Raw genomic sequence first — 27,079 nt, 5'->3', positions numbered from 1 at the left:
AATTTCAGCCACTTGTGTTCAAATACAAACAAGCATCAAAGTCTGTTGCTGACAGCCACACATCCAACTTGAGTCCAGGTTATTTTCTAAGTTCCTAATGGAAACAGAATTGATTCTGTTCTAAATAACACAGGTACAGACCTGGAGGACTGCAAATGTTAGTCCCTGCAAGAACAAAACACAAGCTGCTGTTCAGAGGAATGTAATGGCATGTTCTTGACATCCATATTGATGTACAACTCCCAGGGATACTACTACTCTCTTTACTCAGGTCATCCAAAACTAGAAAGCAAATATTGAGCAGCACAAGACTTACTTCTGAGCAATTTGGGCTCTGAACAACCCATCCAGCCCAGGCGGGCACAGCCCCGTCCCGGCTGGGCAGCAGGAAGTGAGCTCTGGAGGCAGGCACATCGCTGCAGGACACAAACCTCCCTTTGCCACACCAGCCAGCAATGCCTGCCTCCAGAAACCAGAGGGCCTTGGGAAATTCTTTTCCTCTTCTTGTTTGAGACCACTGTTGGGGAATCAACTCAAGAGTGATCCATGAGGTGAAGATCCACCACTGACAGGCCTACAGAGAGCAGAGCAGTGTCTCCTGGACATGAGCACACACATTCTGACATCCCCCTGCTCAAACTCTGGGCACCAAGGACAAAATCCTGCCACACAATGTTGTTTTCCTCAGATTTCTATTTTGCAGATAAAGTTTAGGGAGAAAAACGTGCTGCAGATCAAACGGTTCAAGCCAAATGCTTGACCCTCAAATCCAGCACTTGTAAACCCTCAGCACCCCACAGAGCTGTTTGCCAAACACCTGTGCCACTTACCCCATGGGGCAACCAGCCACTTCTGTCAGCCTGTGGCCAGCAGCCAGCGTGGCTGGTGGGCAAAGGCTGAGGGCACCTGCCTGGCAGATGCCTCGAAGGCTGCAGTGTTCTTCTCACACATCTGGCTTACACAGAGCGACCCCCAAAGGGGATTCCTGAGTGCCAACATCAGACACAGCATAGCACAGACCTCAGGGGTGTGCAAATGCACCAATCCCTGCAGGGAGGCACAGACCCACAGCCTACATGTCACTGCAAATACCCATGCTGGGTCCTTACCTTCAGGTTACCCCATCATAAAGTAACACCTCGAAGCTTGCAAATCTAAACACAAAGTAAGTTTGCTCTGGTGCACATCAAATATTGCATGCACAGTTACTAAAAGTGTTGCAAAATCTATTTAAATTGAGTTTTATTGAGATGAAAAAGTTTTCCATGGTAACTACAGAATGTTAATCAAAACCAAGTGCTTCCCCTCCATCAGAAACACGAAGCCCAGCGCCTGTTGTTCAAAAATACTTTAAAAAGTAATCAGTTAAATGGAGTATTTTTGGATGTGCTTTACTCCACACACTGGTTACTGTTTCTAATCTTGCTAATGAATGCACACTAACGAGAGGTTGTCTGCGTGTTCATCAGAGGCTTTGAAGGGAACCTACTTCTCTGAACAGCGTTCAGCTGCGCCGGCGGCAGAGCCGGCAACGGAGCACCCGAGGGGCTCGCCAACGCTGCACCACGTCCTTCTCGCTCTACACAGTACAAAAGCATTGGAGGGAGGGCTCCAGGTGTACAAAGCAGTGTTTCTTGCTACCATCATCCAATTCACGAGCATCATCTTCTGGATTTCCAGGCAGCTCTGGAATAAGGAGTAGTCCTTTTCTTATCGGGGGGTTTGAAGTAGGAATAGACGGGCGCTGCAGCGTATTCTGCGTCGGGGTTTTCTGCCATCATCTTCAGCTTGGCTTCAATGGCCTTGATTTTCGCACTAACACTGGGAAGAGGAGAAGCAGAAGAGAAACTGAGCTTGATCTGAGCATGCATTCAGACTACAGCAACCCAGAGGCTTAGCTGACAGGCAGCCACACGAGCAGGGGCTGGGCAGCTGCGCTGGGAGCAGCCTGAGGCTGGGACAAAGGGAAAGCTCAGGCTGTTCCACTTCAATCCTCAGCACAGATCTGCTCCTCCAAAAGCTACCACAGCCCCACAAGATAACGGTCCCTGCACCTACTCAGCACTTTCTTGAGGACACCAAGAGAGACAAGTACACAAGGAGGCTTCCTGCTTCATGTAAAATGATGTCATTTAAAGAGGTCTGAGCATGTGCAGCAGAGCGCAGCTCAGCCAGGGCTGCTGGGAACAGCAGAGAAATGAAAGCCAGACTTCCTCCCCACTACGAGACCGCTCGGGATGGGAAAACCCCAGACTCTAATTAGGTCAGGAAGAAACATTATTTCAGCATTAGCAGGGTTTATCCCAAAGGGAGAAGCTATCCTAGGTTACACCTCAAATTCCTGCCACTTTTGCTATTTGCTGTCCTCCATCGGGTACAGACTGAGGAACGTTCCCCTCTCTGCTGTGGCCTCTTGCAGTCTCCAGCCTCACTAAAACATGCCACTGACTTCAGCTACAACTGCACAACTCGAGCCTCTCTGCTCATTGCTTCCTAGCATGTTACTTCCGAATTCCAAGCTCATTTCATCCATAGGCAAATTCATTGCCCCCAAGTCTTGGCTCTTTATTGGGTTCAACTGAGAACTCAGAGGAAAATCACCCACCCTTCCAACCAAACTGTGAATTAAGCAAAGCAGCACTGTGAGCTTCAGCTAAACTGAAGGGCTGGAGAACTCAACCTCCAGGCCTACCACTGTCAAAACCAAAGAATTCCCTTGATGACTATCTGTCATTGTTTTAATCTTCTGCCACTATAGTAGAATTTCTTCTTCATAGGCATCTTGCTTAAACTAATACAGAACAAAACCTCTCACTGAAATTCAAGTGAAGAAGCTGCAAAGCACATTCTGGCCACAGGAGCTGGAATGTTACATGCTCCCAGTTCCTCTCCTCAGCTCTTTTCTTTCCTATTGCCCTCACAGCTTCACACGTTTGATAATGAAGGTCAGGACTGGAGTGTCCCACGTGAAGTGAGTGACTCTGCAGTGTTGCTGCACTTCTAAACCCAGCTCTTCTGCCACATTATGATTTTTAGCACAAGCTTAATGCCAACAACTCCAGATCAGTAAATATAAATTACTTCCCTGCCACTCCTGCAGTTTTGTCACCTCTCATCCACTCCACCTCCTACCTTAGGTTGGACTGGGGTGGCTCTGTGCTGGAAGATGGCTCCAGACTGATTGGAAGGATCTTCTCATTTTTATTGTGATCATATCTCTGTGAACAAGAGACCAAGGATTGAAGTCAGCAGGAATAACAAACACACACTTGCCCACAGATACACTTGGCAGTTGGGTTAGCATCACCCCAGAGCTTGTGAAGCTTTTGCTAGGAAAGATTTTGATGGCCAAACAAATCCCAGCCCTAAGATTTGTACCAACATGGAATGTGGACTGAACACCATACTATGAATCCTTAAACCACGTTGTGTCTTACCACTTCTTGTTCCCCTCTGCATCATGCATGAAAGATGGTACAGTTTAAGGCAACTACTGTGCTACTTCTAGATACACTGTGCAGAGTGAGAAGGGAACCCAAGCACAGGATTGTACAGAACCCTGCAGTGCTGGGAGAAAAGGAAAGGGAAAAAAAGAGCAGCTAGAAACTCCCTTTCTGCAGAGAGCAGCTGGTGAGTCTGTCATCTCTGCAGGCAACAGGCTTCCCAAACTACTTGCAGTATTTCGCTTCCTTATTTCACTTGGCACAAAGTCAGGTGTGTTTTTCAGCAGAACTGCTCAAACCAATGGTGTCTGGTACACCTTGGCCACTCATCTTAAAACTACTTACCACAGTGCTGGCATTGGTTAAAATAAACACTTGTGACAACATGTCAAAGTTCTGTGGTGTTACATCTTTCCATTCATGGATTAGAAGATGCCATGTGACTTGAACTGGTTATTTATGCTGTTTTTCACCATAGCCTGGACAGTCAAGGGCTGAGCTACCCCTCTGAACTCCCAGCTGAGCAGACACTCACTCCTCTGGCTGAAACTCCTGTCATGGCCTGATCACTCCTCAGGCATCTGGAAGCACGTGGCACTCTAATAGCTACAGAGCTGGAGAAAATGGAGACTGGGTTTGCACAAGCTTGGATGTGCTGACAACAGCCTGGAGCCCTCAAAGCCAGTAATTAAAACAACATGGTCTCCTTTAATGAAGATACCTGGTTTGGCTTTTGTAGTATCCAAAACAGATGCACTGGTATACTTGGTAAGACAAAGGGTAGAAAGCATAACCAACAGATGATGAAAGCAAACTACACAAAGGAAAACTGCATCAAGCAGTAAGCCCCCCCCTCCCCAATCCATTTATCTGCAGAAAAAGTTATTAAAAAGAAATAAATTGCTTTATCAAATACCAGAGAGTAAATAACTGCAGGAGAAACAAGACAAGAACTCAAAGCATTTTAAACAAGGGTGTTTCAGAAGGTACTGCCTAAGTTAGTGTTAAAAAACTTGATGTTTTATGCAACAGAGCAAGGATTAAAAGGATATTTAGCTTAGATATGAACTCTGTTGCTTTAAAGTCAGAAGTAATTAGAGCTGCTGCCACAGAAGTGCTTTCAGGAGTAGAATGAAGCTCTTGATAATTGAGAATTTCCATACATCTCCTATCCAAAAGGGAGCAAAACCACAAAGGGAAGGATTCAAGCTTTCAGCCAACCACTCACTAAGTTTGGGAAAAGTTAAACATGGACAATTACAGCAGTAATCTGTTGACACTGCTCTGATCACAAACCCCCTTACGCAGAACACGGGGTTAAACGGCCTATTCCCAGCTAATCCTGCACAGCTTAGGCAGCTGGTCACGTCCCTTCTGTGAGAAACACGAGTTACCTCACCAGGCTAAGACAGTCCTGATGAGAATTGTTCCTTAGTAATACAGGAGGGCTTTGCAGTCTTGCAAATTAAAAGCAGTTCTTCCTGAGCAGCAGCAGGAGCAGCAGCAGCTTACCTTGATCTGTGCATGTGCCCACCGCACCACCAGCTTCTTGGAAAGGGCCAGCTTCCCATTGAGACACTGGATCGCCTTCTCTGCTTCCTGCACAGGAAGACAGTTCAATAAACACACCAAGACTTTAGTCAAAACTGACTCAGATGTAAAGAGCTTTTTCCCCCCCCCCCCTTTGTTAATGAGTCTTCTGTAAGTTCAGCTGATGGGCCAAAAAGGTTTATCCCATTGGTTCCCATTCCAGGAATATCTTTGGAAGATTCCAACAGCTGAATAACCAGACTTTGACCAGCCTTATGGATTTATTATTTCACTTGTTTTGGGAGAGGAGGTGGTAAAAAAAACACATCAGGAGGTTTGAAAACACCAACCAAGGAGGCCAGTGGAACAGCACTGTGAGGGAGGTTTGTTATCTAGTTTCTCCAGAAAACCCTGTGACTCACTACACTGATTACACGTGTCTCAACACCTGGATCCTGCTCAGGTGCACAGGGGACATCACCCACATCATCCTCTTCCAGGCTCAGCAGTGGAATCTCAGTTTTGGGACACTCCCATGAAACTTGACTCACAGTAGCTGAACACTGATGTTGCAATGGTGTGCCACTTTGCTATGATAATGCTCTAGAGCTCAGGCACTCTGACAGGGCCGCTCTGACATCCTCAGTGGCAACGGCATGGCACAGGTAAGGTTATACAGCTGCAAAGCAGCTCCAAACACACCATCCCTCCCAACTTTTGAACAATTCTAGCACAGTTATGACCAAAAAACCCTACAGCTCTGCTGCTGCAGATAAGGAGAACTTGAAATGTTCATTTGTAACACAAGGGACAGGCAGGAGCAGTTCACTCCAGGACACTGCAGCTGTGTTACATACACCTGGCAGCACCACACCAGTTGGTGTTTGTGTGTTCACAAAGCCAAAAGAAAAACCAGGAGGACTTCAGAGCCACTTTGGATGTTAAGTGGTCTGGCAGGCTGATCCAAGGCTCTGCTGCATTACAGCATCTCCATAGTATAAATCCAACAGCTCATGACAAAATGGTCCAAAGAACTGGCCCTTTCTGATGAGCATTAGAAAGCAGGACTCAGGAAAAGACAGCAGAGGAGAAAGGAAATCGTTACTGTGACTGCTCCTGGAAGCAGCAAAGTGGAGTCTGTGTAGACAAGGTATTTAATTTATCCTTTCCTGTTTTGGCTTTACATTAACATAAGAAAAAAAATAACCAAGTTGAAGAAAGCAAGCAGTCACTGAAGTTGGAGTTTCAGAGAAAAGCAACATACCTGTTTGGTTTCAAAGTTCACAAAACAGTAACCCCTCGGCTGCCCCTCCAGAGCACCAGACTTGTGGAACAGAAAGTCAAATTGCTTTACTTTGCCAAACTTCTGAAGGAGTTTGAGAAGGTGATATCTGAAGGGGAGAGAAGACACTGATGACACCTTTCAACACCCAGAAAGTGAGAGGAGCCCCCTGACACACACACACACACACGTTTCACACTGCAGTGTAACTGGTTTGGTTGTGTCATACACGTACTCCTAAATACCTGCAGAGGTGGGTGCCCTGTACAGAAATCCTCCAGCACAAAGCCCTGAGCTGCATGACCAGCAGCTGCTCTCAAACCCCCAAGGAGCTGGGTCCACAGGATTCAAAGCAGAAAGCTTCCCTCCCAGCACTGCCAGCAGAGGGGCATGCAGAAGATCTATCAACAGCTGACTTTTGGACAACGATGCAACAGCTCCCCAGGGGCCTGGGAGGGCTTTGCCTCCCACTTCTCTAAATCACATCTACTTTTAAACATAACTATCATGTCCTCTCCTCACTGGCCCTGATGTGACCACCTGAAGCTCCATCCCCTCTCCCTGCACAAGCAGCACTGGCCCACAGCACCCTGCATCCCTCAGCACCCCTGTGATCCTTGCTGCCCTCCCTCTCCTTGCACAAGCACAGCCAGGCCCCTCCCTTCCCTCTGCCAAGCACCACTGCTGCCCTGACAGGGACATGACAGGGTCACACAGAAACACTGCTGCTCTCCCCCTCACCTGGCAGAGCTGGGGAAGCAGGAAGACAGAAGAATAAGCAGAACAAACTGCAACCAGCACTTGACAGTAGACCAGGCAGGGAAAAAAAAAGGCAGCAGACAGAGCTTGGTATCGTCCAGGCCAGATCTGCCAGTGCTTCTGGCCCAGACAGCTCTCAGTGACACACACATGAAAGTCAGACACTTCTTTAGCCAATTATCTTCCTCACATCCAGTGGCAAGTTTGCTGTTTCCAATAAAGCCAGGGAAAGCCAGAGTAAATCTGTCTGCTTAGTATCTAGTGCACTGAGCAACTTAAAACAAGGAGCACATTTGCTGTACAGGCCACACCTAATCCTGAAAGAGCTTCACAGCTTTTTCTGGTTCTCTGGGAATCAAAGGCTTTCAGAACACCAGCTTACCCAGAAGGAGAGCAACACACATGCTGTTTCACTGCCTGACCCCATCTCTAGCATATAAGGATTGTCTAAGGGTTGAATAAGGGTGTCTTGTCAGGATTAATCTCTGATCAGCTGATCACTGTTTGTTGGCAAGCCATGTAGCCTAAGGCAAGTTTTCAGTTTGCCAGATAACCCTCTGGAAGCCTACCAGGACATCTCCAAGTGCACAGGGAGCATCAGGCCCTGGATGACACTTTGTGTGTCCACACAGGAATGGTCAGTAGTGGCCCAAGAGAGCCAAATGCACCAGGCAACTTTAGAGATGGTCCAAATAGGGAGAGGAGACAACATTTTTCCTAATAAAGCCCGATAGGATGTTTGAGAAGGGCTTTAGCCCTTTGTTAAACTTCAGGAGCCAGGCAAGAAAGTTCCAGGAATGTGAGTCATCTCACAGGATGGGTCACAGTGGACATTCAGGATATGCACTTTTAAAGAGGTGAAGGTGCAGCAAGTGTTCAGAGGAGCAGAGCAGAAGGGCCAAGTTATCTCCCAAGGGAATAAACACATTGTAATTGATTATGGAAGGCTTCCTACATCCTTCAGAATACAGACAAAGCACATGGTCTTCAAAAAGGCCTAGAGACCCTCAGGCTTTGCTCAGAGGCAAGAGAGATAGAAAAGCAAGGGCAGGGAAAAAGAAAGAGCTGGTCCCACAGTAGCCAAGATTCCCCACTGCATCTCAGCTACCAACAGGCAGTCACAGATGTACAACTGAAAACACTACCTTTGGAGACACGTGACGTACATAAACCCCCACATACTGAGCTTTTGGAGCCTCCAAAACACCCAACTACACCTCAGGTTTGTTTCTGTAAACATACTGCTACAAAGAGTGCTTACAATTTCAGCAGCCCTTCCCTTGGAAGGCTGCTCCCCTTTGGCCACTACAGAGGCAGGGGAAGGGCAAGGACCATTCTCCTTGCATTCTGTTTATCATCAACAAAACTCTGCAGCTGCCCTGCTAAAAGGAATACTTTGTGGGTTTTATTCCTCAGCTCCTCTCCATTCAAACAGCACTTTATTAGAAACAAAGTGGTAGTTACTCCTTTAAACCGAATTACACTGGGAGTTTGGAACAAACCAGTGCATCACAGATGATGCAGAGGCTCTTTTCCAGCCACGGATGCAGTTTTTACCCCTGCAGGTCACCCACTCTCCGTGGGACAGCACTGAGGTCGTGTATAACTCGGTTCCGTGCTGCGATTGTTATTGTTAATACAGTGATGGCATTAACAGTAACTTGACAATGGGTTCTCCAAGCCAAGGGGACTCAGTACCGAAGGAAGATGTCACGGAAAACCCAAAGCCTTCAAAAAAAACAGTAGTGAGGACCTGCAGGACCTTTCCTGTGGCAAGGACTTGTGCTCTGCAGAGCTCAGGGGCAGCCGGCGCAGATGTGGCCCCGCCGTGCTGTGCAGATCCCCGCAGCCAAGCTCAGCTCCCGCTTCCTGTCATCTGATGTGAATGTGAGACCAGCCAGCAGCTCCCCATTTCCCTTTCCTCTGCTCTTCCTCCTGGCATCCCCAGCACTATTCAAACCCAGGCAAGGCTTCCTCTGAACAATGCTGTCCCAAGGATGCCTCGGAGGGACCGGGCCACATGCAAAACCCATTACTGAGAAGGATTTTGCCCCACTGGGAGTCAGCAGGAGCCTGCCAGAACAACTTATGCACACATTGTTTTTCGAGGTGAGACTCATCAAGATGGGATGTTAGACAAGCAGCAGAGCAGCCAAGGAAGCCGAACACCCACTATTTCATACCTGCGCAAAATGAATGGTCATTCAAAGGCCACGTGGAACTGTAGAGCTGGAAAGGGAAATCTCTGCCTGTCAAAAGTGCTCAAAAGGCTCAAGAGGCTTTTGCAAACAGTGGGCAGAGGAGACAGTCCTACTCTGTTTGCCACCTAGGAGATGTAACTGAGCATGGATTTTGCCCCCAGGAAGGGAGCACTGAGAGGTGAGGTGAACAAAGGTCATGGCACAGCCCAGCTCCTGCCCTGCTGTGCAGCTGGGGACAGATGCTGCACCAGGCCACACTCACCATGAGGGTGAGGGGACTTCATGGCCTCCTTGCTGGGTAATACAAAGCCAGAGCTGACCATTTGCTACTCTCCTTGCACAATGCTGTGGCAGGACTCAGCTGGGATCACTCAGTGCCAGAAGTGCCTGGAGACAGTCTCTTGTATCACAAACAACTGTGAGGTCCTCTGGTGCCTGTTCACCTCCTTCCAGCTGCTAGGAACCCACTCAATAGACTCCTAATACCACCCTCTTTCACAGGCAGAACAAGCCTCTAAGAATGCTGGACAAAAGAAGTTACCCAAACCATCCTGGTAAGGAGGAATGCTCAGCACAAGGCCCATCATGCCCCAGTACAGAGGGTAGGTCAGCATTCAGGATCCTCTGAGACTCCCACTGGAACCACAGCTACCCAGTACCTGCAATAACCTCCCACAAGCCATCAGCTTGCAGGCTCTAATTTGTAGGCAGCCCTACATTTACTAATTCCTGTTAAAGCAGCTTGTGCTCAGATGTGTACATTACCTACAAACTCGACAGCAGTTGATTGCAGCTATAGGTTGCTCTCTAAATGGAAGTCTTGGAAGACTTTCTGAACTCAGTTTTTTGCTCTAGAAAGTCACAACAGTTACTAACCCTGCTAACAACTCAGTCGACTTTGCTCCATCTGAACCAAATCTGATGCAGAAATTGCAGAGGCAAGCCCTTAAAAATGTGATAAAGGCAGCAAATGAAGCAGCAGCTGCTCAGTTTTCAGGTTATAGCCATGTGATTAGTGACCTCAGCAGAGATAATTCAGATGTAAGCAGAGATGTAAGCTCATAGGATAAGAAAAAGGGTCAGGAGGATTTATAGAAACTTACTGACCTGACACAGAACCACATTCTTTCTGCACTGAAAAACGCTCAAAGGAACTTTCATTGTTTTATTCACAGGGAAATGGAGATCACAAAATAGTTTGCAGGGGAGAATGATCATTTTTAAAGCAAAACCAAAAGCAAGACACAGAATTATAAAGCCTGGAACAAGCTCCAAGCACTGTCACTCATCACCAGGCAAACTAAACTTCTGGTAGCACAGAAGCACTCCAGGTTTGATGATGCTGCAGAAGGAAGCCCCTTGCCACAGCTGTGCTGCTGTTCTGGATACAGTCCCCATCAGTGATGTACCAGGGCAGCTGTGCCCCACACCCAGGCAGCTCAATTCATGCAGCTGCAATAGGTTATTTGAAAAGAAACAGCCTGCCCATGCAAGCAGCTGACTGAAACCCACACAACTCATTTCACCTGAGCCATCAGAACAGTAAATGTCACCGTATAAAGCTGTTACTTGCCTGGCTTAGATTCAGAGGAGTAACCTGGACTGAAAGGGTCTTTAAAAGCACCACTAACGATCCCCCTGGGAAGTGAAGGAGCTAATGCAGATACAAGCACCCACTAATCTTCCCCTCACACTGACCCAGTTCCCTGAATCTTTAAGGACCCAGCAAACAGCACACTCAAGAACCCCTACATCTAATTTTACGTGGTCAGTGAATGTGGACAAACCAGAGTAACGTAGTTATGGGATGGAAATGGTAATTAATGCAGAAAGCACCCAGAGCTGAATGGCTGGAAAGCACAATGCATTAATGATTCCATTTAGAGGCTATTAGAAAACTGCTCTGTTAAGATGAACCATGTTTAGAATAAAAACCTAGCACCTGCAGACACACAAAAAGAAGCAAGAAGAAAAAGTATTCCATGACAGATATATACAATAGTTAATCAAAAATGCTTGTTTCCAACTTGTTTGGGGTATTTTGTTTGATTTGGGGTGTTTTTTCCTATACAACCTATTGATTTCTCAGTACACTATCCAAATATTGGACAGCAAGTCATATTTCCTTCACAATTTAGCTGTTCAAATATTGTTTGCTCAAAAGATAATTACCTGTAGCCTGGAGAAAACACAAAATGCACACACAAACGAGTTTGATTTACGTGCTTATGCACTGTAAGCAGCCAGTCACACCACTCCCTACCTCTTACTGGGTGGTTACTAGAAGTAACTTTCCTCTGACCTGCATCCCACTGGGGATAGCAGCAAAACAACAAAACAAGGCTCTTTCTCTTGTTTAAAAAAAACACAGGTGTTTTCAAGCCCTGTGCTTCCAGCCGGGTGGTGGCTCAAGCACTGCTGTAAGGGGTAGTGAAGCATCTGCCTGTGAGCCCCTTTGCCCGTGGGGCCCCTGCAGTCCTGGAGACACCCCACATTCACACACACACCCCCCAAGCTCACCCACAGTGCGGGTCATCAGCTGCCGGGCTGCTCACCGAGCAGAGCCGGGTCTGCCCACGCAGCGGGGGCAAACAGCGGGCGCCCGTCCCCGCTGCTGGGGGGCAGCGCAGGAGCTGTTTGTGCTCTGCCCCCAGCGCGGGCTCCCCGTGCTGTCACCCGTCCCACACCCGGGGAGCCCCCAGCCTAACGCTGAGCCCGCGGGGGCGACCACGATGGGAGACGTGTCCGTGCCCCCCGGTGCCGCGCTGCCGGTGCGGGGGGAGCACGGCCCCGGGGCTGCGGGTACCGGGGCCGGGGGCGGCCGGAACGTGCTGGGGGCGGGGTAGCGGGAGGGAGGCGGCGCCCTGAGGGCCGGGGGCCCGGGGAGAGGCGGAGCCCGGGCGGAGCGGCGGGGCCGGCGCCGGGAGTCACTCACTCGGTGATCTTGGGGTCGAGGTTACCGATCCAGAGGCGGTGCCCGTCCTGCAGCGCGCCCTCCGACAGGATGGAGGCGTTCTCCAGCGGCAGCGTCTGGCGGCCCGGCTCCATGGCTCTGCGGAGGGCAGCGGTGAGAGCGGCCGGGGCCGGGGCTGGGGGCGGGACGCGGGACGCGGGGCCGGGGCCGGGGCTTCACTCACCATCACACCGCGGAGGCCGCGGCGGCTCCGTCGTCGCTCAGGCCTCGCCCCGCCCCGTGCGGGCCGCCTGATGACGTCACTCCGCGGCGCGGCACGATGACGTCACGGCAAGCGCGCGGGACGACGGGACGGTGAGCGACGAGGCGGACGCCCGCCCGCCATCGCCATCCCTCCCCTTCCCTCTTCTCCTTCCCCCCGCCCTCCGCCGCCCCCGGTGCCGGCGGGAGGAGCAGCAGCCCGGCCCTCCGCGGGACGGCGGGGCGAGGCGGGAGCAGGCCGGCGCGGCCCGAGGAGCGGGTGCCGGGGCGGGGCCTGTGAGGGGGCGGGCCCTGTGCGCACGTGCGGCGGGGCCGGGGCGGCTGCGCGGCCCCCGGGGGTCGGTGCCGTGGGGCTCGGAGGCACGGCCCCAGCACGGGGGTTGGGTACCCGCCAGGACCAGCCTCGGAGCGTCGGGGAGTGCCGGTGCAGCGGGGGGAACACGCCACAGAGAATGGCCCCGGCTGCAATAGATGTTGTCAGCTCGGAGGGGGCGGGTTGGGGTCCTCAAACCTCGTGTGACAGAGATTGATGTTTCTACTGAGCCGGTGTGCGGGTAGCGGGTACTTTGACGAGCAGTTCCTGCTTAGCAGACTTGGCTTTGGTGTGACAGGCTCGTGCCTCTCTGCACAGCCGTGCAAAGCCGTGCAGGTACCGTGCAGGTGCCCACCTGCCTCTTCTCTTTTGCAGCGAGCTAGAGGAGAGCTGTGAAGGATGGCGACGGCACTGAGATGCTTCCGTCACCTGCCCTCCCTGCTCTACCGCTCATCGCTCGCAGCGACACGGGGGCTGCCACAGGCTCCCGTGTGCTGTCCAGCCCTGCTCCTGGATGGCTGCAGGCACGGTGTCCCTCAGCTGCTGCTGGCCAGACAGCTGGCTACCAAAAAAGGTAACAGCAGCAGCCCTTTTCCTACTGTTTGCAACCTGCCGGAATTCCTTTTCTCACTCCTTTTATCTCATGTGCCAGTACTGATCTAACTTGGGCACAGCACCGCTCTGGAGGAGCTGTTTTCCCTGATGGTGTTGCAGTGTACAGAAACAGCCATTTCCATGGCAGAGATGTTGCCTAGAGCTGCTGGGGCAGCACGTGGTGGTTGTCAGAGCCCAGGCTGGAGTCAGTGACCCATGGATAGATTTTGGCTTATGTGCTCAAGTGCTGGGCTCTTCACTCATTAAAAAATACAATTGCTTTGGTTTATCTCAGACTCAATTCTGAACCTAGCAGGGGTTTTAATATCTTCTTTCTGCTTTCTAACACAACAACTAGCTGTTGTCAGGAATGTAAATTAATCTATGTGTGATCTGCAGCTAAAGGTAAAGGACAGAGCCAAGCCAAGGTGAATGTCAGTGCTGCCCTAGTTGAGGATATTATCAATTTGGAGGAAACCAATGAAGACATGCAGGCAGTGATAGAAGCTCTGAAGGAAGATTTCAGCAGAAATCTCAGTGTTAGGACTTCACCAGGTTGGTAACTTGCTTGCATGCTGCTCTCTTGCCTGTAACTAAGGATACCAGTCCAAGTAACGGGGAACTCTTCACTTCTTTCAAAGTTGATTTTCTTTTTACTGAGCTACTCACTGCATACTCAGCTCCTACAACCTTGACATCCCCAACTAAAGGCTTTCTTCACCCTGAGCTTGACCAGGAAGAATCCATTTTTGTTAATAGCTTCCTGGAAATAGCGTTTGTAAGTGGGAGATGTCAAAAGTGTCTAAAGGAACTGTTTGCAGATGTGATGAAGAAGCAGGTTGTCAGCTAATGGTGCAGTAGGGCAGGAAAAATCCAATTGCCATTAAATTAGCCCTTTGGAAATTGCCATCAGTCTGGTGTCTGGCATATACAAACTCCTTTTTTGCTATGTGTCTTTGTGGTTAGTGACCTTTACAAGTCCTGTTCACTGAATTTTGTGTTTTAGGAAGAAATGTGAATATATTTGACTAAGCTGCAGTTACTATAACACTCTGAACATACGTATTTGGAAGTGGTATCGTGTTTCAGGGATAAAATGGAACATTAAACAATGACCACAGCTGAATCATTCACCACCCCAGCTCTGACAGGGGTACTTCACTCTTTAGTGAAGTTGGAAGGAAGAGCTCAGTATTTATTTTAACCATGAGGGGTGTTTTTTTTAATTGCACTGATAAAGTACCTCTTGTCCCATGTGCCTTTTGTCCTGTTAACATTTTGCAGCAGAAACTAGAGATCAGATTAAGAGTAGCTCAGGGAGAAATGGAATACTTTAACTTAGGCAGCGTACAACACCCCCTCTTGGGACTTGGGGGTAAAAAGAGGGGTTGAAGAGAACACTGCTGAGTTAAAGACAATAGTTGTCTTGATTTCTGTAACAACATTTTGACTTTCTTTAAGTTCTAAGAATTAAAAAATAACAGTTTCCTTTCAGTTCTTAACAATCCTGCTTAGTTTTCCTATTCTGGTAACAAAAACAAACGAGTTTTGTTTGTGTGGTTTTGTGCTTTAGAGTAGCATTGAAATATTTAGCTTGCAGATGCCACAGGGGATGCAGGAACACAAACAGCACCTGAAGTCTGAATAAACACGGGCTTGTTTTTCTTGTGTAACATCTCTGCTTTGCATACCAGAAGGGAAGTGGGACACTGCATGTGCCTTTTTCTTCAGCATCACAGTGAACTGCTGTATCATGCTGAAATTCTCTCCTGTTTGGGTTCTTTCTTGAGGGGCCCTTGATCACATCATCGTGATGACAAAGGATGGGAAGTTTCCTCTAAACCAGCTGGGGCAGATCTCACAGAAGTCACCTCAGCTCATCATAGTGAACATGACCAATTTTCCAGAGGTAAGGACATAGTACCCTCAGAATCACAAGGGGAGCTAATTACCACAGGAACAAACAGATTGACGCTGAGCAAAGGAACGTTGAGGCTAAATCAGTGAGGGCAGGGCCGAGGGCTCTGCTTGGGCTGCGTGGCTGACACAAAACAGATGCTGGGTGAGCGACTCTCAGCCCTGCCTGGCACACACAGCACCCCAGGTGCAGATGAGAGGTACCTGCTGCCTGGCAGACTGTGACTGCTCTCAGGGTCATGGCAAGTAAATGCCACAGCACAAGGGGTTTGCTTTGCCATTGGTTGGGTCTGCAAGGTGAGTGAGCGTGTCACAGACCGGCTGCCTGGATTAGCTAAGCCCTGCCAGCTCTCTCCTTTTCCCAAGCTTTAACAGCACCCACACACACACACACACTCTCCTTGGTTCACCTGAACTACACACATGGAAGCAGTGCTGCATCTGCTCCCTTGTATTTATGTCATTTCAGGGAAGTCATGGCCATGCAGAGCCAGGCGTGCAGTTGGAATAGTCTGTATTTGTGCTGAGGACACCATCAAACTCCTCATCACCAGGGCTGGTGACACCCTCTGAGAGCTCATGGGAGAAGCTGCTGATGTAGCCTGTGAGCTTCTGAAAAGCCTCCCTGGTAGGACTGAGCTGGGCCTCGGGCACTGCTGAGGTTCATGATCTCCTCCCTTGGCAGCACCAGCACGTCAGAACCTGAATTGGGTGTTTTGACCTATTCAGTGGGAAAGCCAAGGTATCTTAGTCTTCTAGAGGAGCCTTGGCTAGACCTGCCCCTAAATGAGGCAGCAAATCTGAGTCCCACCTCAGGATCAAGCACTAGTGGTCCCCTGCAGCAGGCTGAGGCAGATGGAGCAGCATTGAGCACGAGGTTAGCTAGTCATCCTGCTCCAGGGCTGGAGGTTTGCCAAAGCTTATCTCTATTTATTTTGCAAAGGCTTTCCCCGATTAATTAAGTCAGCAAAGTCTCAGAGGAGGTCAGTGTAAGGCACTTGATGCCTAAGTGTTTCTTAAAGTCTATCCAGCACGTATGATGGCTCAGAAGAATGAAGGCCCTTCATCAGCAAGTGCATCAAGGTCCCTGGGAGTGCTGGAGCTGAGAGGACAAGGGAGGTCACTCCATGACTTAGCCTGTGTCCAAGCAGCAGCTCAGGCTGACAAACAGGCATGTGAGAAATTAAATACCACACTATAGAGCATTGCCTGTGTTTGCTTTCTAAGCCAAAGGACCACTTTTAGAGCTAGAACTATTTCTCTCAATGCAGATGGTTTGTGCTGTAGCCATTCCATGGACAGACCAAACTCTTAAATCCACGTTTACAACTTTTAAACCCATTGTTTACAGCACATAGTCAGCACTTCATGGCATTGAAAAGCAAGTAAAAATGCCTGAAGAGTATGGGAAAGAACACAGTTATAAAAAAGGACTTGCAAGGCCAAATTCAGTTTGCCTGAGAGCTGTACAACCAAACAAGTCTCTGCTTTTTAAGCAGGGCTGTTTATTTCATGGGCTGCAAGAGGATGGGGGCAATATTGCAATGTTTTCCCCTTCCTCTGTCTCCTGTAGTTATGTTAAACAACACAGCTTTTACTGAGCATTTCCTTCCTACAGAACAAGGACTGTCCATAGAATAACACATTTGCATTCCTGATGTGCTGAGATCATCTTGGTTACGTTTTCTCTGCCCTCGTGCTCTGGAGGACAGCAGTTACATCTCACTGACACAGCAGAGCGTTTCTTTCGCTCAGCCATGTCACGCACCGGAGACCTCAGCAAGTAATGCAGAGCTTTAGCTTGTGCCTCAGTTGGCAGAAGCTGAACTTCATAAATACAGCCTGCTGCAGCAGCCTGGAGCTGAAGTTAATGATGGGAAAGAGTATCAGAAATAGCAACACACCTTGTAAGAAATGCCACGAGAATAGAGACTCGCTTGCTGTTGTTATTGTCAATGTCAAGGATGAAGCAACCTGGCAGAGCACTGGGGTCTGCCTGGGAAGCCTGACACTCTGTAAGGGCACACCAGCACCCTGGGATGGGACAGGGAGCCTTTTAATCCCTCCACAGTTAGCAGGCAAACCTGCACACCCCACCTTTTAAGCGGAGCAGAGCAGCAGCCGGTGCCGGTGGAGTTCTGAGAAGTTGATCCTCAGCAATAAGCCGTGAAATAAACACGGAGCTGGGCACAGGCAGCACCTCTCAGCCAACTGCCACAGCCCTGCTGTACCATGGTTAGGCTGTAGTGCTGCAGTGGTTAAGTTCATTAGCATTTCTAAATTGGCACTGTGTGATTTCTAGTGGGAAACATTCAGCTGGAATTTTTGCATGCTGGGGATCTTTCATCTCCTTTGCCACAGCCAGGCCGTGCCTGGGGAGTTCGTTGTGGTTTCACTCTGCCTTGCCTCAAACCATTCAAATAGTTTCAGAGAAGCAAAACAGTTTTCTTTTGTTGTTGCTTCCCTTCCCCTCTTCCCCCCTTCGTGTCCCCCTACCCCAGCGCCGGGCGCAGCCGTAGTTTCCCATTCGGTTTGATCAAAGCTCTCTGCACCAATGTAACTTCCTGATCTTACTGGTAACAGAAGTAAATGTTTCCATGTTCTGTGGAGATGGATTGCCAACTATTGACAGAGTTCTGGCATATGGCAATGATTATTTCCTAATTCCCTTTACCTTTTGATCTGTTTTACAGAGCACAGCTGCAGCTACGAAGGCTATAAGGGAGAGCGGCATGAACCTGAACCCAGAAGTGGATGGGACCATAATTCGGGTGCCAGTCCCTAAGTGAGTATTGATGGCTGCCTGAGCTCATCACCATGCAAGGTAACACAGTGAGTGCCCTTCAGAGGGTGAGCATGCATGACTGTCACGATGCAGCCTTTGCCTTCCAAGGAGCTGTATCCCAAGTTGAGGAAAAAATGTGAGCTCCTAAAAGCGTCTGGTGGAGCCTCTTCCAAGTGCCTGAGCTTGGAAGTCACCACATTTGGTGCTTGGTCTTACTGTTCTTTGTCTTTCCCCTGCAGAAGAAACTTGTTCCTAGCTGACTGCAGCTCTCCTTTGCAAGAAACAGCCAAAGGCTTTTGAAGCTGCATTGCTTTAATTCAGGGACTGATTCTTTGCTGCCCTGCTGTAAATGGCTTGAATTACACCACAAAGAATAGCAGCAGCACAGCAGCAAAGCAGTAGCGTTAGAGGTGAATAGCACCTTGCTGCAGAGAACACTAAAGGCAAGTGATGGAAGAAAGGGGGGAATTAATAGCTTTGACTAAAGTAATCCATTCTCATGTAATACACTTTGTGTAAGGGATGGCTGGGTGGCAATTTCTGGTATAAGGCTGGTAGAAAAGCAGGCTGTTCCTGGCCAAGGACTGAGCATCGCTCCCCTCACCCGTCACAGGGCTCTGCCGGCCCTTGGGACGAGGCAGGAGGTGCTTCAGTCTGGATCAGGAGAGCACTTCTGAAGCCATCCTGATGGTCCCTGCTTAATGTGCTTTGGACTACACCACGCTGGGGTCTCTGCCTGTGAACAGGATTCCTTTCAGATGAAACTACAGAGGCTCCTGCTGGGAGGACACTGTCCAAACAGCGTGGGCAGGTGGGGATGTACCTGATCTCGTGCCCTGGGGTTACATAGTGCTGGGGTGCTGCCAAGAGCTCCCACAAAGGGCAGAGGCAGCAACTTGTGCTGTCTGTACACCTGGCACGTGCCCTGTTTGTCACAGGCAGGTGACTTCTCAGTGAAGAACCAAATATTTCTCGTGCTTTAGATCTACTTTAGCAGTGCTCTGAAATTTTCTGCAGCATTTTGATCAGAGCAGTCTAATTGCAGCTTTCCGTTGCTGTCGCTGAGAGGGAATGACATTATCATTCTATTTGCTGATTTTCTTTTCCCTGTGCTCCCTGCCCTTCCCCCATTCCTCAGGAGAGGAGGCAGAGGAGGAGGAGGGCACCATTATCTTCATAATTGCTGAGGCTCCCGGGTTGCTGCACAGTGGTTTGATTGTTAATGGGCACTTGGGTCATCCTTGAATATGAATTGCAGGGGAGGAAACTCCAAAACTGCAAATCCCAATCTTAAAATATATATCTGTTGGTTTTTAAACACATGTGTAGGGTCTGTTGCTGTCTTTTGTGGTGCTGCAGAGCCAGAAGGAGGCTTCTCTCCCCAGGGAAGATCTGCCTGTGTGCTCCCCTGGTGTGTAAGCATTGCTGCTCCTTTCTCCCTGGCTACTTGGCAGCACAGGGAGTCCTGAGTTACAGATGCTTTTGGCCTGGGAGCTGTGCCCTGTGCCCTTGCTCACCCACTCTTCAGCAACAGGAATCTTTCAGGGTTTTGTCCACTTACCAACAGGACAAGCAGACAGTTTCAACCCTTTAAAACCTTCTAATGCAAAGTGGGGTGCACATAACCAAATCCTGCTCTCTGTTTGTGTTACAGCCCTGGATGACTTTCTGATTTTTTCTAAGTTTTTCATTTTCCCAACTCTAAGGAGGTTGAGCAAGGAACAAACAGCACATGCAGTGGAATGGCCAAGGTCATGGCAGGTGTGCGAAAGGAGCAAACACGGGCAAAACCAAGAGCAATGTTGGTTCTTTCATGAGTGGAGGCACAGGAAAAGCAAAACTCAAACCTGCCTTGTCCTTACCTGTTATTAAAACCACCTTTTAGTCTGACCTGTTAACTGGGCAGCTGTATCATTTTGCCTGACACAGGCCCAGCCTGGGAGTGTTCCAAGTGAATGTTTTTGAATGGAGTTTACTTTTCAGTATTTATTCTGTTGGTTCAGTTTCTGCATTGCAGTTTTCACAGAAGAAACACACTCCTCTCGTTTGTGTTTACTTGTGCTGCCTGCTAGGATCCCCCCTGCTCCCCAGGGCATGTGCCTGTTGGTGTTGCCAGCGCTGCACAGGCAATATTTATTTGTATAAAAAGTATCCTCTGAAGGTTTAAAAAGAAAAGGAAAAAGAAAAACAGCCATGGGAACGTTTGTATTGGTTGATCTCTTGGCCGAATTCGACCTGACCTTGTGTCTTTTATGGAATTGCCTCATTTTTAGATTCATCTTTTTTGGACCCATTGTGTTTCACTGGATATTGTTTGTACATTAGCAATATTTTTACACATGCTTTACTGAAAGCCAGATGACTCATTTGAAAGTTTAATGACTCATTGTGAGCTTTTTTTTTTTCCTTTGCCCTTTAAGAAATCTGCAGAGATACCTCATGTGGGGAGAAGGGACTCAGCTTCATCTGAAATAAACCCCAGCGCTGCTTCTGGTCGCCCGGCAGCAGCAGCAGCCTCTCGGTGCTTTCTGTCAAGCAATATGTGCTGCACCCTGTGTTTAACTGCAATTATGCATGCAGAGTATTTAGTTAAGCCTGCTCTCCCTTAACTGATCCCTCTGGTTCACAGGAAATTCCTAGCATTGGAGATACAGAAATAACTCTTACCCCCATCCGTGTCTTGCTTTGGAGGTGAGACGCAGCCTGCGTCGGGCTCGCTGCAGGTCGGCTCCGGCCGTGTGCAGGGAGAGGAGCATCCAAGGGCTGCAGGGCTTAAACCCCTGGTCCCTGAGGGAAGCAAGGAAAGACATGTTCTTTGTGAGGTGGGATGCATTTCTGAACACCCTGGCACGTCAGGCCTCAGGCTCTTTCCTGAGCCTGGCAGGGCAGGACAGTCCCTGGGGGGACGGCAGGATTTGAGCCTGTTGCTCCTGTAGCTGTTCCCCCAGGACAGAGGAGTGACAGGGGGACCTTGTCCTGGTCCCTCGCTTCTGGCACCCCTTCCCCAGGTTCACATCACGCTTTTCTTGGCTTTAAAGGAGCAGGGGCAATGGTCAGTAGACAGAAAAGAAAACATATCTAAGAACAGCCTAGAAGCCCCAGATCTGAGGGCAGGATTAAACAACTGTCCTTAGAAACCACGAGCCTAGCTTGTGTTGATGGATTCCTTAACCAGAAACAGCATCTGCTTGAAAAAGTGTCCGTTTCTGGCATTGTTGGTAGCATTGCTGAGAATTTACACACAGTCTGGCTGGAACATAAAACCCGCTGAGAAACTCCCCGGCGCTGCGCACTGATAAAAAAATTGGTGTTAATAAAGACAGACAAGGAGGCATGAAAACTGTGACCCTGTGCCAAGAAGCATAGGAAATCTGGCAGCCCTGCATAAACAAAAACATTTCCTTAAAGGCTGTGCAGCCCCGAGCAGGCGAGTGATCCCTCGGCACAGCTCGCGAAGGGCCGCTGCTGAACTCAGCCTCCTCCAGCTGAGGCTGCCCTGCCTGCCTGGCCTCGCCACCCAGCAGGAGATGGGAGACATCTCCAGCTCCCTCCTCGGAGCTGAGCAGCCAGGATTGAGCCCCTGCCCCCCACTCCCAAAAGATCTGCCTGAGAAGCCAACCTCCCTCAGGTCTGTGCGGTGGCAGTGCGCGTTTCGCCTGTGCCACGGGGCCGCTGTGGGGAGCTGGAACATGAGAAGCCCTAAAGGCACTGATGGGGGGATGCAGGGAAACCACGAGTAACCCTGCTCACTTCTCATCAGGCCTTAGGCCCAGGCTGACCAGAAGCCTCTTGGCACACGTGAAATTCACTGTCTCTCTGCCTCTGGGTGGGGGACAGGCCGGGGGGGCTGAGCTGGGGCCCATCCTGGGCGAGGGCTGTGTGCCTGCACTGGGGTCTCAGCTCTCCAGGGCTGGCAGCTTGTCCAGCTGACAAATCCTGGAGTTACTGCAGGATCACAAGTTCCTGTAGTTACTGCTCTGTTCTGGGAAGCCTGTTCCCTCTTGCACCGTGGAGTAAGGATAACTGGCAAGAAGCCTCTGCAGACACCCCCTGTGAGCTGCCTGGCTGCAGAGGGACGGTGCGAGTGGGCAACTTGCTGCCTGAGCACAAGGTGAGGAGGAGTTGAAGGTCCAGTCGTGCCCCACAGCCCAGCCCCATAACACACCCACACAGGGCCAGGGCCAGCACTGCCCTGGGAGCCTTCACCCCACGCTTCCTGAGCTCTCTGCAGGAAGAGTCTTGGCCTCAGTGTTTTGGTGACCCACAGCTATTGCAGCCAATTTCTAAATACTCCTGTGAAGTGTTTATTTTGCAATATCTCCTGTGAGCAGGCAGCCACTCTCTTACTAGAGAGTCTCAGTGAGTGCACCAGGGATTTTCATTCTCCAGGCAGTCTGGAAACTCCAATAGCCATGAAAATAATTAAAGTGTTATTGTTAAGCACTAGCAGTTGATGCTGACAGCTATCAGCTGTAGGTGCTGGAGCATTACCAGAGCTGAAGGGACACGTCAGCCACTCCTGTGCCTTATTCAGATGGACAGACTCCCTCATCACCTGCAGTTTTTAGTTTGGGATGTGGGGGTTTTTTTGTGGCACCACAGCAGTAACTGGCCTTTGGAGCTGAATTTCCCATGGGCTGGGCTACCTGTGGCTAGCCATGTCTAACATCATCCCTTTGTCAAACCAGGTGTTATACCATCTTGGTGTGGAAGCCTGGTCGTGATGAGCTGGAATAAGTTTAAGTGAAACAATCTCTGTAGCTTCCAGACATCTAATTCAGGCTCCTCAGCTGCAGGGAGATAATACAGAGTGGCAGGCAAAGCTGGAGGCTTCCCCCTAGCTTTGCAGGATTACACTTTTCAGCTCCATCTCTCAGGTCCAAAGCTGGATTTTCCCTCTTCCCTGCAGATGCTTTGGCAGCAGAAAAAAAGGGAATTCTGAACATTTCAGCAGGATTTTGAAGCACTACAGTGACAATTAGAAAGCAAGAAAGACTCAGTACAGGTCCCTCAGCTTAGGGCTGTGCTGGGAACTTTCCATTTTAGGCTCAAGACTCGTGTCCCTGGGCTGTGCTGCCCAGGGGAGGCACATTCACTCAGCTGGACCAAAACAGGATAAAAGCTGTCCCTGAGCTGTTGCCTCCCTCTGCCTTTGGCACACAGGGCCTCCACACACAGATCTATCAACACAGGCTGCTTTTGGGTGTCCCTCCACAGCACAGCTGGGTGCCAGGGGCAGCTCTGCCCAGCCTGGTCAGAGAGGGTTGCTGCATTCACCCCAAGCCCATCACAGAGCACCAGTCTGGCTCCACTACACATGGCACTCATGTTACTTTTGCCTTTTCTTTCCCCTCCCTGCCAGAGTAACGAGGGAGCACAGGGAGAGCCTGGCCAAGCTTGCCAAGCAGTCCACCAACAAGTCCAAAGAGGCTCTGAGAAAGGTGAGAAGCAAAAGCATCAACCAGCTAAAGAAGTTCAAGAACAAAGTGTCTGAAGATACTCTCTGGCTGCTAGAGAAGCAGGTAAAGCTTTTTCCTTCTGCCATGTCACAGTGTTCCACAGCTCAGTGGTGTGTCAGCCCTTACTGACAGACCTGCAGCACTGAGAACTCAGGTGAGTTTTGGGAGTTTGCAGTGGCTGTTGTATTTGCTTTTTCTTTGTGAGGTTTGGGGCTTCAATCTCAAAGGCAGATATATGATATGAACCACTCTAGGCTGGCACAGCTGAACTTGGGGAGCAAAACAACCCACATCTGTAGCTTTACCACCATTTACACAGTGCCTGGCCACTGCAAAACAGCTGCTGTTAATGAGGATTACTCCAGTTTGTTGGTAATGAAGAGGCCAGCAAGATTATCTCTGTGAGGAGTTTTTGGCTCCAATTCAGGAAAATACTTAAGCACATACCTAATTCCCTAAGAGCAGATGTCACCAAAGTCAATTACTTGGGCATAAACTCTGGCACAAGCCTAAGTGTTTTGCTGAATTGATGCCTCTGAGGGCAGGCCATTACTTTTTAGCTGTTTGTTTATTAACAGCTAAAGTTTGGGACAGTTCTGTGTGTGCTCACAAAAATAAACACAGAGCAGGAAAAATGGCCATGCTGTTGTAACCAAATCCTGCAGGGCAGCAGCTCTCCCAGAGCACACAGATGGCTTTCTGCCTTCAGAGACCCACTGCCCTCAACTCTAGTTTTTGTTTCTACCCAAATTTTCCAGCAAGAGGAGAGGTCATTGTCACATCCCTCAGCCCCTGGGAGCGAGTGCATCTCAAACCAGTCCTGCAAAGTTAGTGCACATCCCCTGCTGTGTCCCAGCCTTTGAGAGCTTGCATGTTTTGGTCCCATTTACATGCTTGCCATGTCCATTCTGTGTTACAAGGAGGCCTCATCCCTGGACAGGGCTTTCACAGTCATCATTTATTTGATTCTACAAGAAATAAACAGATCTGTCACTTGAGATGTGATTTCTCAGTGTGCTAAGACCACATTGCTACCATTACCTGGTTTGTTCTAGCAGAGGAAAGATTGCAGGAGGTAAGGAAATAATCCCTGTCTTGCCTGGTGCCATCACCAGCAGCTCTCTAGCTCTGCTTTCTCTAACTCACTGTTAAATAGGGACCAGGACAAGTCCCTTGTGAAGCTCAGCCAAGAGTTTACATTGTGCATTGGGTGAGGGTGGGGTAGCTTGAAGCTGAGGCAGAACTGTTTCCCTGAGAGGGGTGTCAGCCCCTGTGCCAGGCTGCCCAGGGAGCTGGGGGAGTGCCCAGCCCTGGAGGGATCTCAAAGCTGTGGAGCTGAGGGCCATGAGTCAGTGCTGGGCTGGGCAGGGTGAGGGGAGGGCTGGGACTGCAGCAGCTTCAAGGGCTTTTCCAACCCAAATGATTCTGTGATTCAATGATTCTATGACCAGTCCCTGCTCCCCCTGTGCAGACACAACACTGTCAGAGAACCCCTGAGGGCTGGTGGGAGCCAGATATTGCCCCAGCATGATTTTGAGGTTTATTAGGACTTTAGGCTAGCCACTCATTCCTTTCCCTTGGAACTCTGGCATCACCTCATATATGATTCAGACTTGTGCTGTGTTGCCACAGATCCAGCAAATGACAGACAGTGCTGCAGCAGAGATGGACAAGCTACTGGCAGCAAAGACCAAGGAGCTGCTTGGATAAACACCATCCCAATGGACACATTTCCCCCTCGAGCCAGATTGGACTATCACCTGAGGCAGCAGCCCAGGGCAGCTCTGCCAGACCTCCAGAGCAGCAGCTCTGTGCTTTGGCTGCTCCCCTTCCTCACCATGGACGATACTGGAGGGAGAGGGGACCCTTCTCGCTGTTCATCATCCCAGTGGCAACAGGATTGGGTGAACTTGATTAAAATGAAAGATAGAAGGAAAGGGTCTCACAGGAGCTGTGAACACCCTGCATGGAGGAGCTGCTGCTGTCCTGCTGCCACAGCATTTGGATGCAAAATAAAGTCAAACCAAGGTGTGGAAGAGCAGCCTTGGGGCAGCCAGTTCCTGGGCAGTGTGTCCGCTTGGGTTCACGTGTTCCAAGAGAGGCATTTGGCCACAGCACTGGCCAGCAGAGTTATCTGCAGCCTGGCCACTGGGAAGGCATAGGGGAGCTCAACACCAACCAGGGGCAGGGCAGACAGGCTGTGCCTTTGGGTTTGTGGGCAGGGAACTGGAACCAGTGCTGTCAGCACAGCCAGGACTGAAGAGAATGAAAACCAACACAGGCTCTTTCCAAAACCAGCATCTGCCCTCCCTGAACACTGCAAATGCAAGCCACTGGATTTTAAGAAGAAGAAAAGGTAGGAACAGAGCAGAGTCCTAAGCACATGGCACAGCTCAACTCCTCAGTACCAGCAGGTTCTTCCCAGACAGCAGCAAAGGGCCTCCCTACAGCCTCAGGCCACGGCAGGAGGAGGGAAGGCAGTGGCCAACCCTGCAACTCCCCCCTCAAGGCACTTGGGTTCAAAGAGCACTGAGTGCTCTGCAGTCCTTAAATAAACAACTCCCAAAAATGTAGTTTGTGCACAGTGGGGAGGGGGAGGAGGATGAAGGATTTGCTCTGCAGGGCCCCACATGTCAACAATTTCTCTGCTTTGTGTACTTTGGCCCAGGCACTTACCATGATAAATGAATAAAGGAAAGTGGCAGACCCAGGGCGGTTACGGGGCTCCCAAAATTGCCTTCAGCCCATTACTGTATTTCTTCTGACATTTATCAACTGGGCTTTTTTGTGCTGTGGTTGCAGCCTCAGCATCCCAGCAGCAGCCTGGGCTGGGAAGGTGTCCCTGGTACCTGCACAGCAGCAGCAGCAGCCCAGCTGCCTCATTCTCTGAACCAGGGCAGCTGAAGAAGCTCCAGCTCACAGGAATGAAAACCTGGTGGTAAAGCATGAGCAGTGCCAGGCTGGGGATGGAGCTGCCCTGCCCTAGGGGAGGGGGCCCAGGGCTGGCCACAGCGCTGATGCAAAACCAGGTACCAAAACAGCTTTTGCATCTGAAGAGAGGCAGAGATCTGTTTCTCTGAGTGGCCACAGCCGACAGCCCCGTGGCTGGGGAGGGTTTGGAGAGTCTGTTCACCAGTGTCTCCACCTCCCCTTGCTCTGCCTCAGCCAGGAGCAGCCACAGCACCCATGGGTGCTGCTCAGGTGCTACTCACAGCCCTGGGAGCAGCCAGGGATGAGGAGCACAAACAGCACATGAGCCCACAGAGCTGTGTCTCACAGCCCACCCTCACACCTTCCAATGCAGGAGGAGCAGACAAAGGCACCAGCTGCAGCCCCAGCACCTTCCAGCCACACAGGCCTGTGGCAGCAGCCTCCAGCCACAGCCAGCTGCACAGCAGCACCCTGGCCCAGGACACCAGCTCCCACCTGCCACTGTCAACCACTCAGAAGAAGAGAGGATGGACACTCACCACTGGCACATGGAGTGGCTCTGAGGGGATCCTGCTCTCCCTTTTGCTGCACAAATCATCTGATGCTCCACAGCAGGAGCTGCAGCACAAAAGCTGCCAACTCCAAAGCATCAACAGGAGCATCTCCCTCAACTGCAGGCTGGATGGCACC

General features: G+C 50.0%; 2 protein-coding genes across 5 annotated transcripts; one reads left to right on the top strand and one right to left on the bottom strand.

The window, feature by feature from the left end:
• Positions 1-1,225: 1,225 nt before the first annotated feature.
• RBM18 (RNA binding motif protein 18) lies at positions 1,226-12,458 on the bottom strand. Its single transcript, XM_062011392.1, has 6 exons — positions 12,353-12,458; positions 12,151-12,267; positions 6,238-6,364; positions 4,956-5,042; positions 3,133-3,218; positions 1,226-1,821 (listed from the first exon to the last, which is right to left on the bottom strand). Exons 2-6 carry the CDS (start codon positions 12,261-12,263, stop codon positions 1,662-1,664), a joined length of 573 nt encoding a protein of 190 aa, XP_061867376.1. The 5' UTR covers positions 12,264-12,267; positions 12,353-12,458; the 3' UTR covers positions 1,226-1,661.
• Positions 12,117-26,200, top strand: MRRF (mitochondrial ribosome recycling factor). 4 transcript variants are annotated; one of them, XM_062011391.1, is made up of 8 exons: positions 12,697-12,951; positions 13,079-13,277; positions 13,697-13,852; positions 15,088-15,206; positions 17,908-17,999; positions 23,362-23,440; positions 23,552-23,612; positions 25,091-25,164. In XM_062011391.1, exons 2-7 carry the CDS (start codon positions 13,103-13,105, stop codon positions 23,585-23,587), a joined length of 657 nt encoding a protein of 218 aa, XP_061867375.1. In that variant the 5' UTR covers positions 12,697-12,951; positions 13,079-13,102; the 3' UTR covers positions 23,588-23,612; positions 25,091-25,164. The 4 variants fall into 4 exon arrangements, with proteins under 4 accessions (XP_061867373.1, XP_061867374.1, XP_061867375.1 ...); XM_062011389.1 differs by lacking the exons at positions 12,697-12,951; positions 23,552-23,612 and adding an exon at positions 12,117-12,282 and having other exon boundaries at positions 23,362-23,521; positions 25,091-26,200; XM_062011390.1 differs by lacking the exons at positions 12,697-12,951; positions 23,552-23,612 and adding an exon at positions 12,308-12,483 and having other exon boundaries at positions 23,362-23,521; positions 25,091-26,200.
• Positions 26,201-27,079: the final 879 nt, after the last annotated feature.

The sequence above is a fragment of the Colius striatus genome, chromosome 19 (assembly GCF_028858725.1).
Source record: "Colius striatus isolate bColStr4 chromosome 19, bColStr4.1.hap1, whole genome shotgun sequence".
NCBI classification, from domain to species: domain Eukaryota; kingdom Metazoa; phylum Chordata; class Aves; order Coliiformes; family Coliidae; genus Colius; species Colius striatus.
The sequence above is the reverse complement of the archived record's forward strand: the minus strand, read 5'-3'. Positions and strand labels throughout refer to the sequence as shown.

Excerpts from the sequence above, each read along its gene's own strand:
- RBM18 (XM_062011392.1), bottom strand. The coding sequence starts at position 12,263 with ATGGAGCCGGGCCGCCAGACGCTGCCGCTGGAGAACGCCTCCATCCTG. Across the intron at positions 5,043-6,237 it reads TGAACTTTGAAACCAAACAG|GAAGCAGAGAAGGCGATCCA; the intron begins GTATGTTGCTTT and ends CTTCCTGTGCAG. Across the intron at positions 3,219-4,955 it reads GGGCACATGCACAGATCAAG|AGATATGATCACAATAAAAA; the intron begins GTAAGCTGCTGC and ends TCTTGTTCACAG.
- MRRF (XM_062011389.1), top strand. The coding sequence starts at position 13,103 with ATGGCGACGGCACTGAGATGCTTCCGTCACCTGCCCTCCCTGCTCTAC. Across the intron at positions 13,853-15,087 it reads CAGTGTTAGGACTTCACCAG|GGGCCCTTGATCACATCATC; the intron begins GTTGGTAACTTG and ends TTCTTTCTTGAG. Across the intron at positions 18,000-23,361 it reads ATTCGGGTGCCAGTCCCTAA|AGTAACGAGGGAGCACAGGG; the intron begins GTGAGTATTGAT and ends CCTCCCTGCCAG.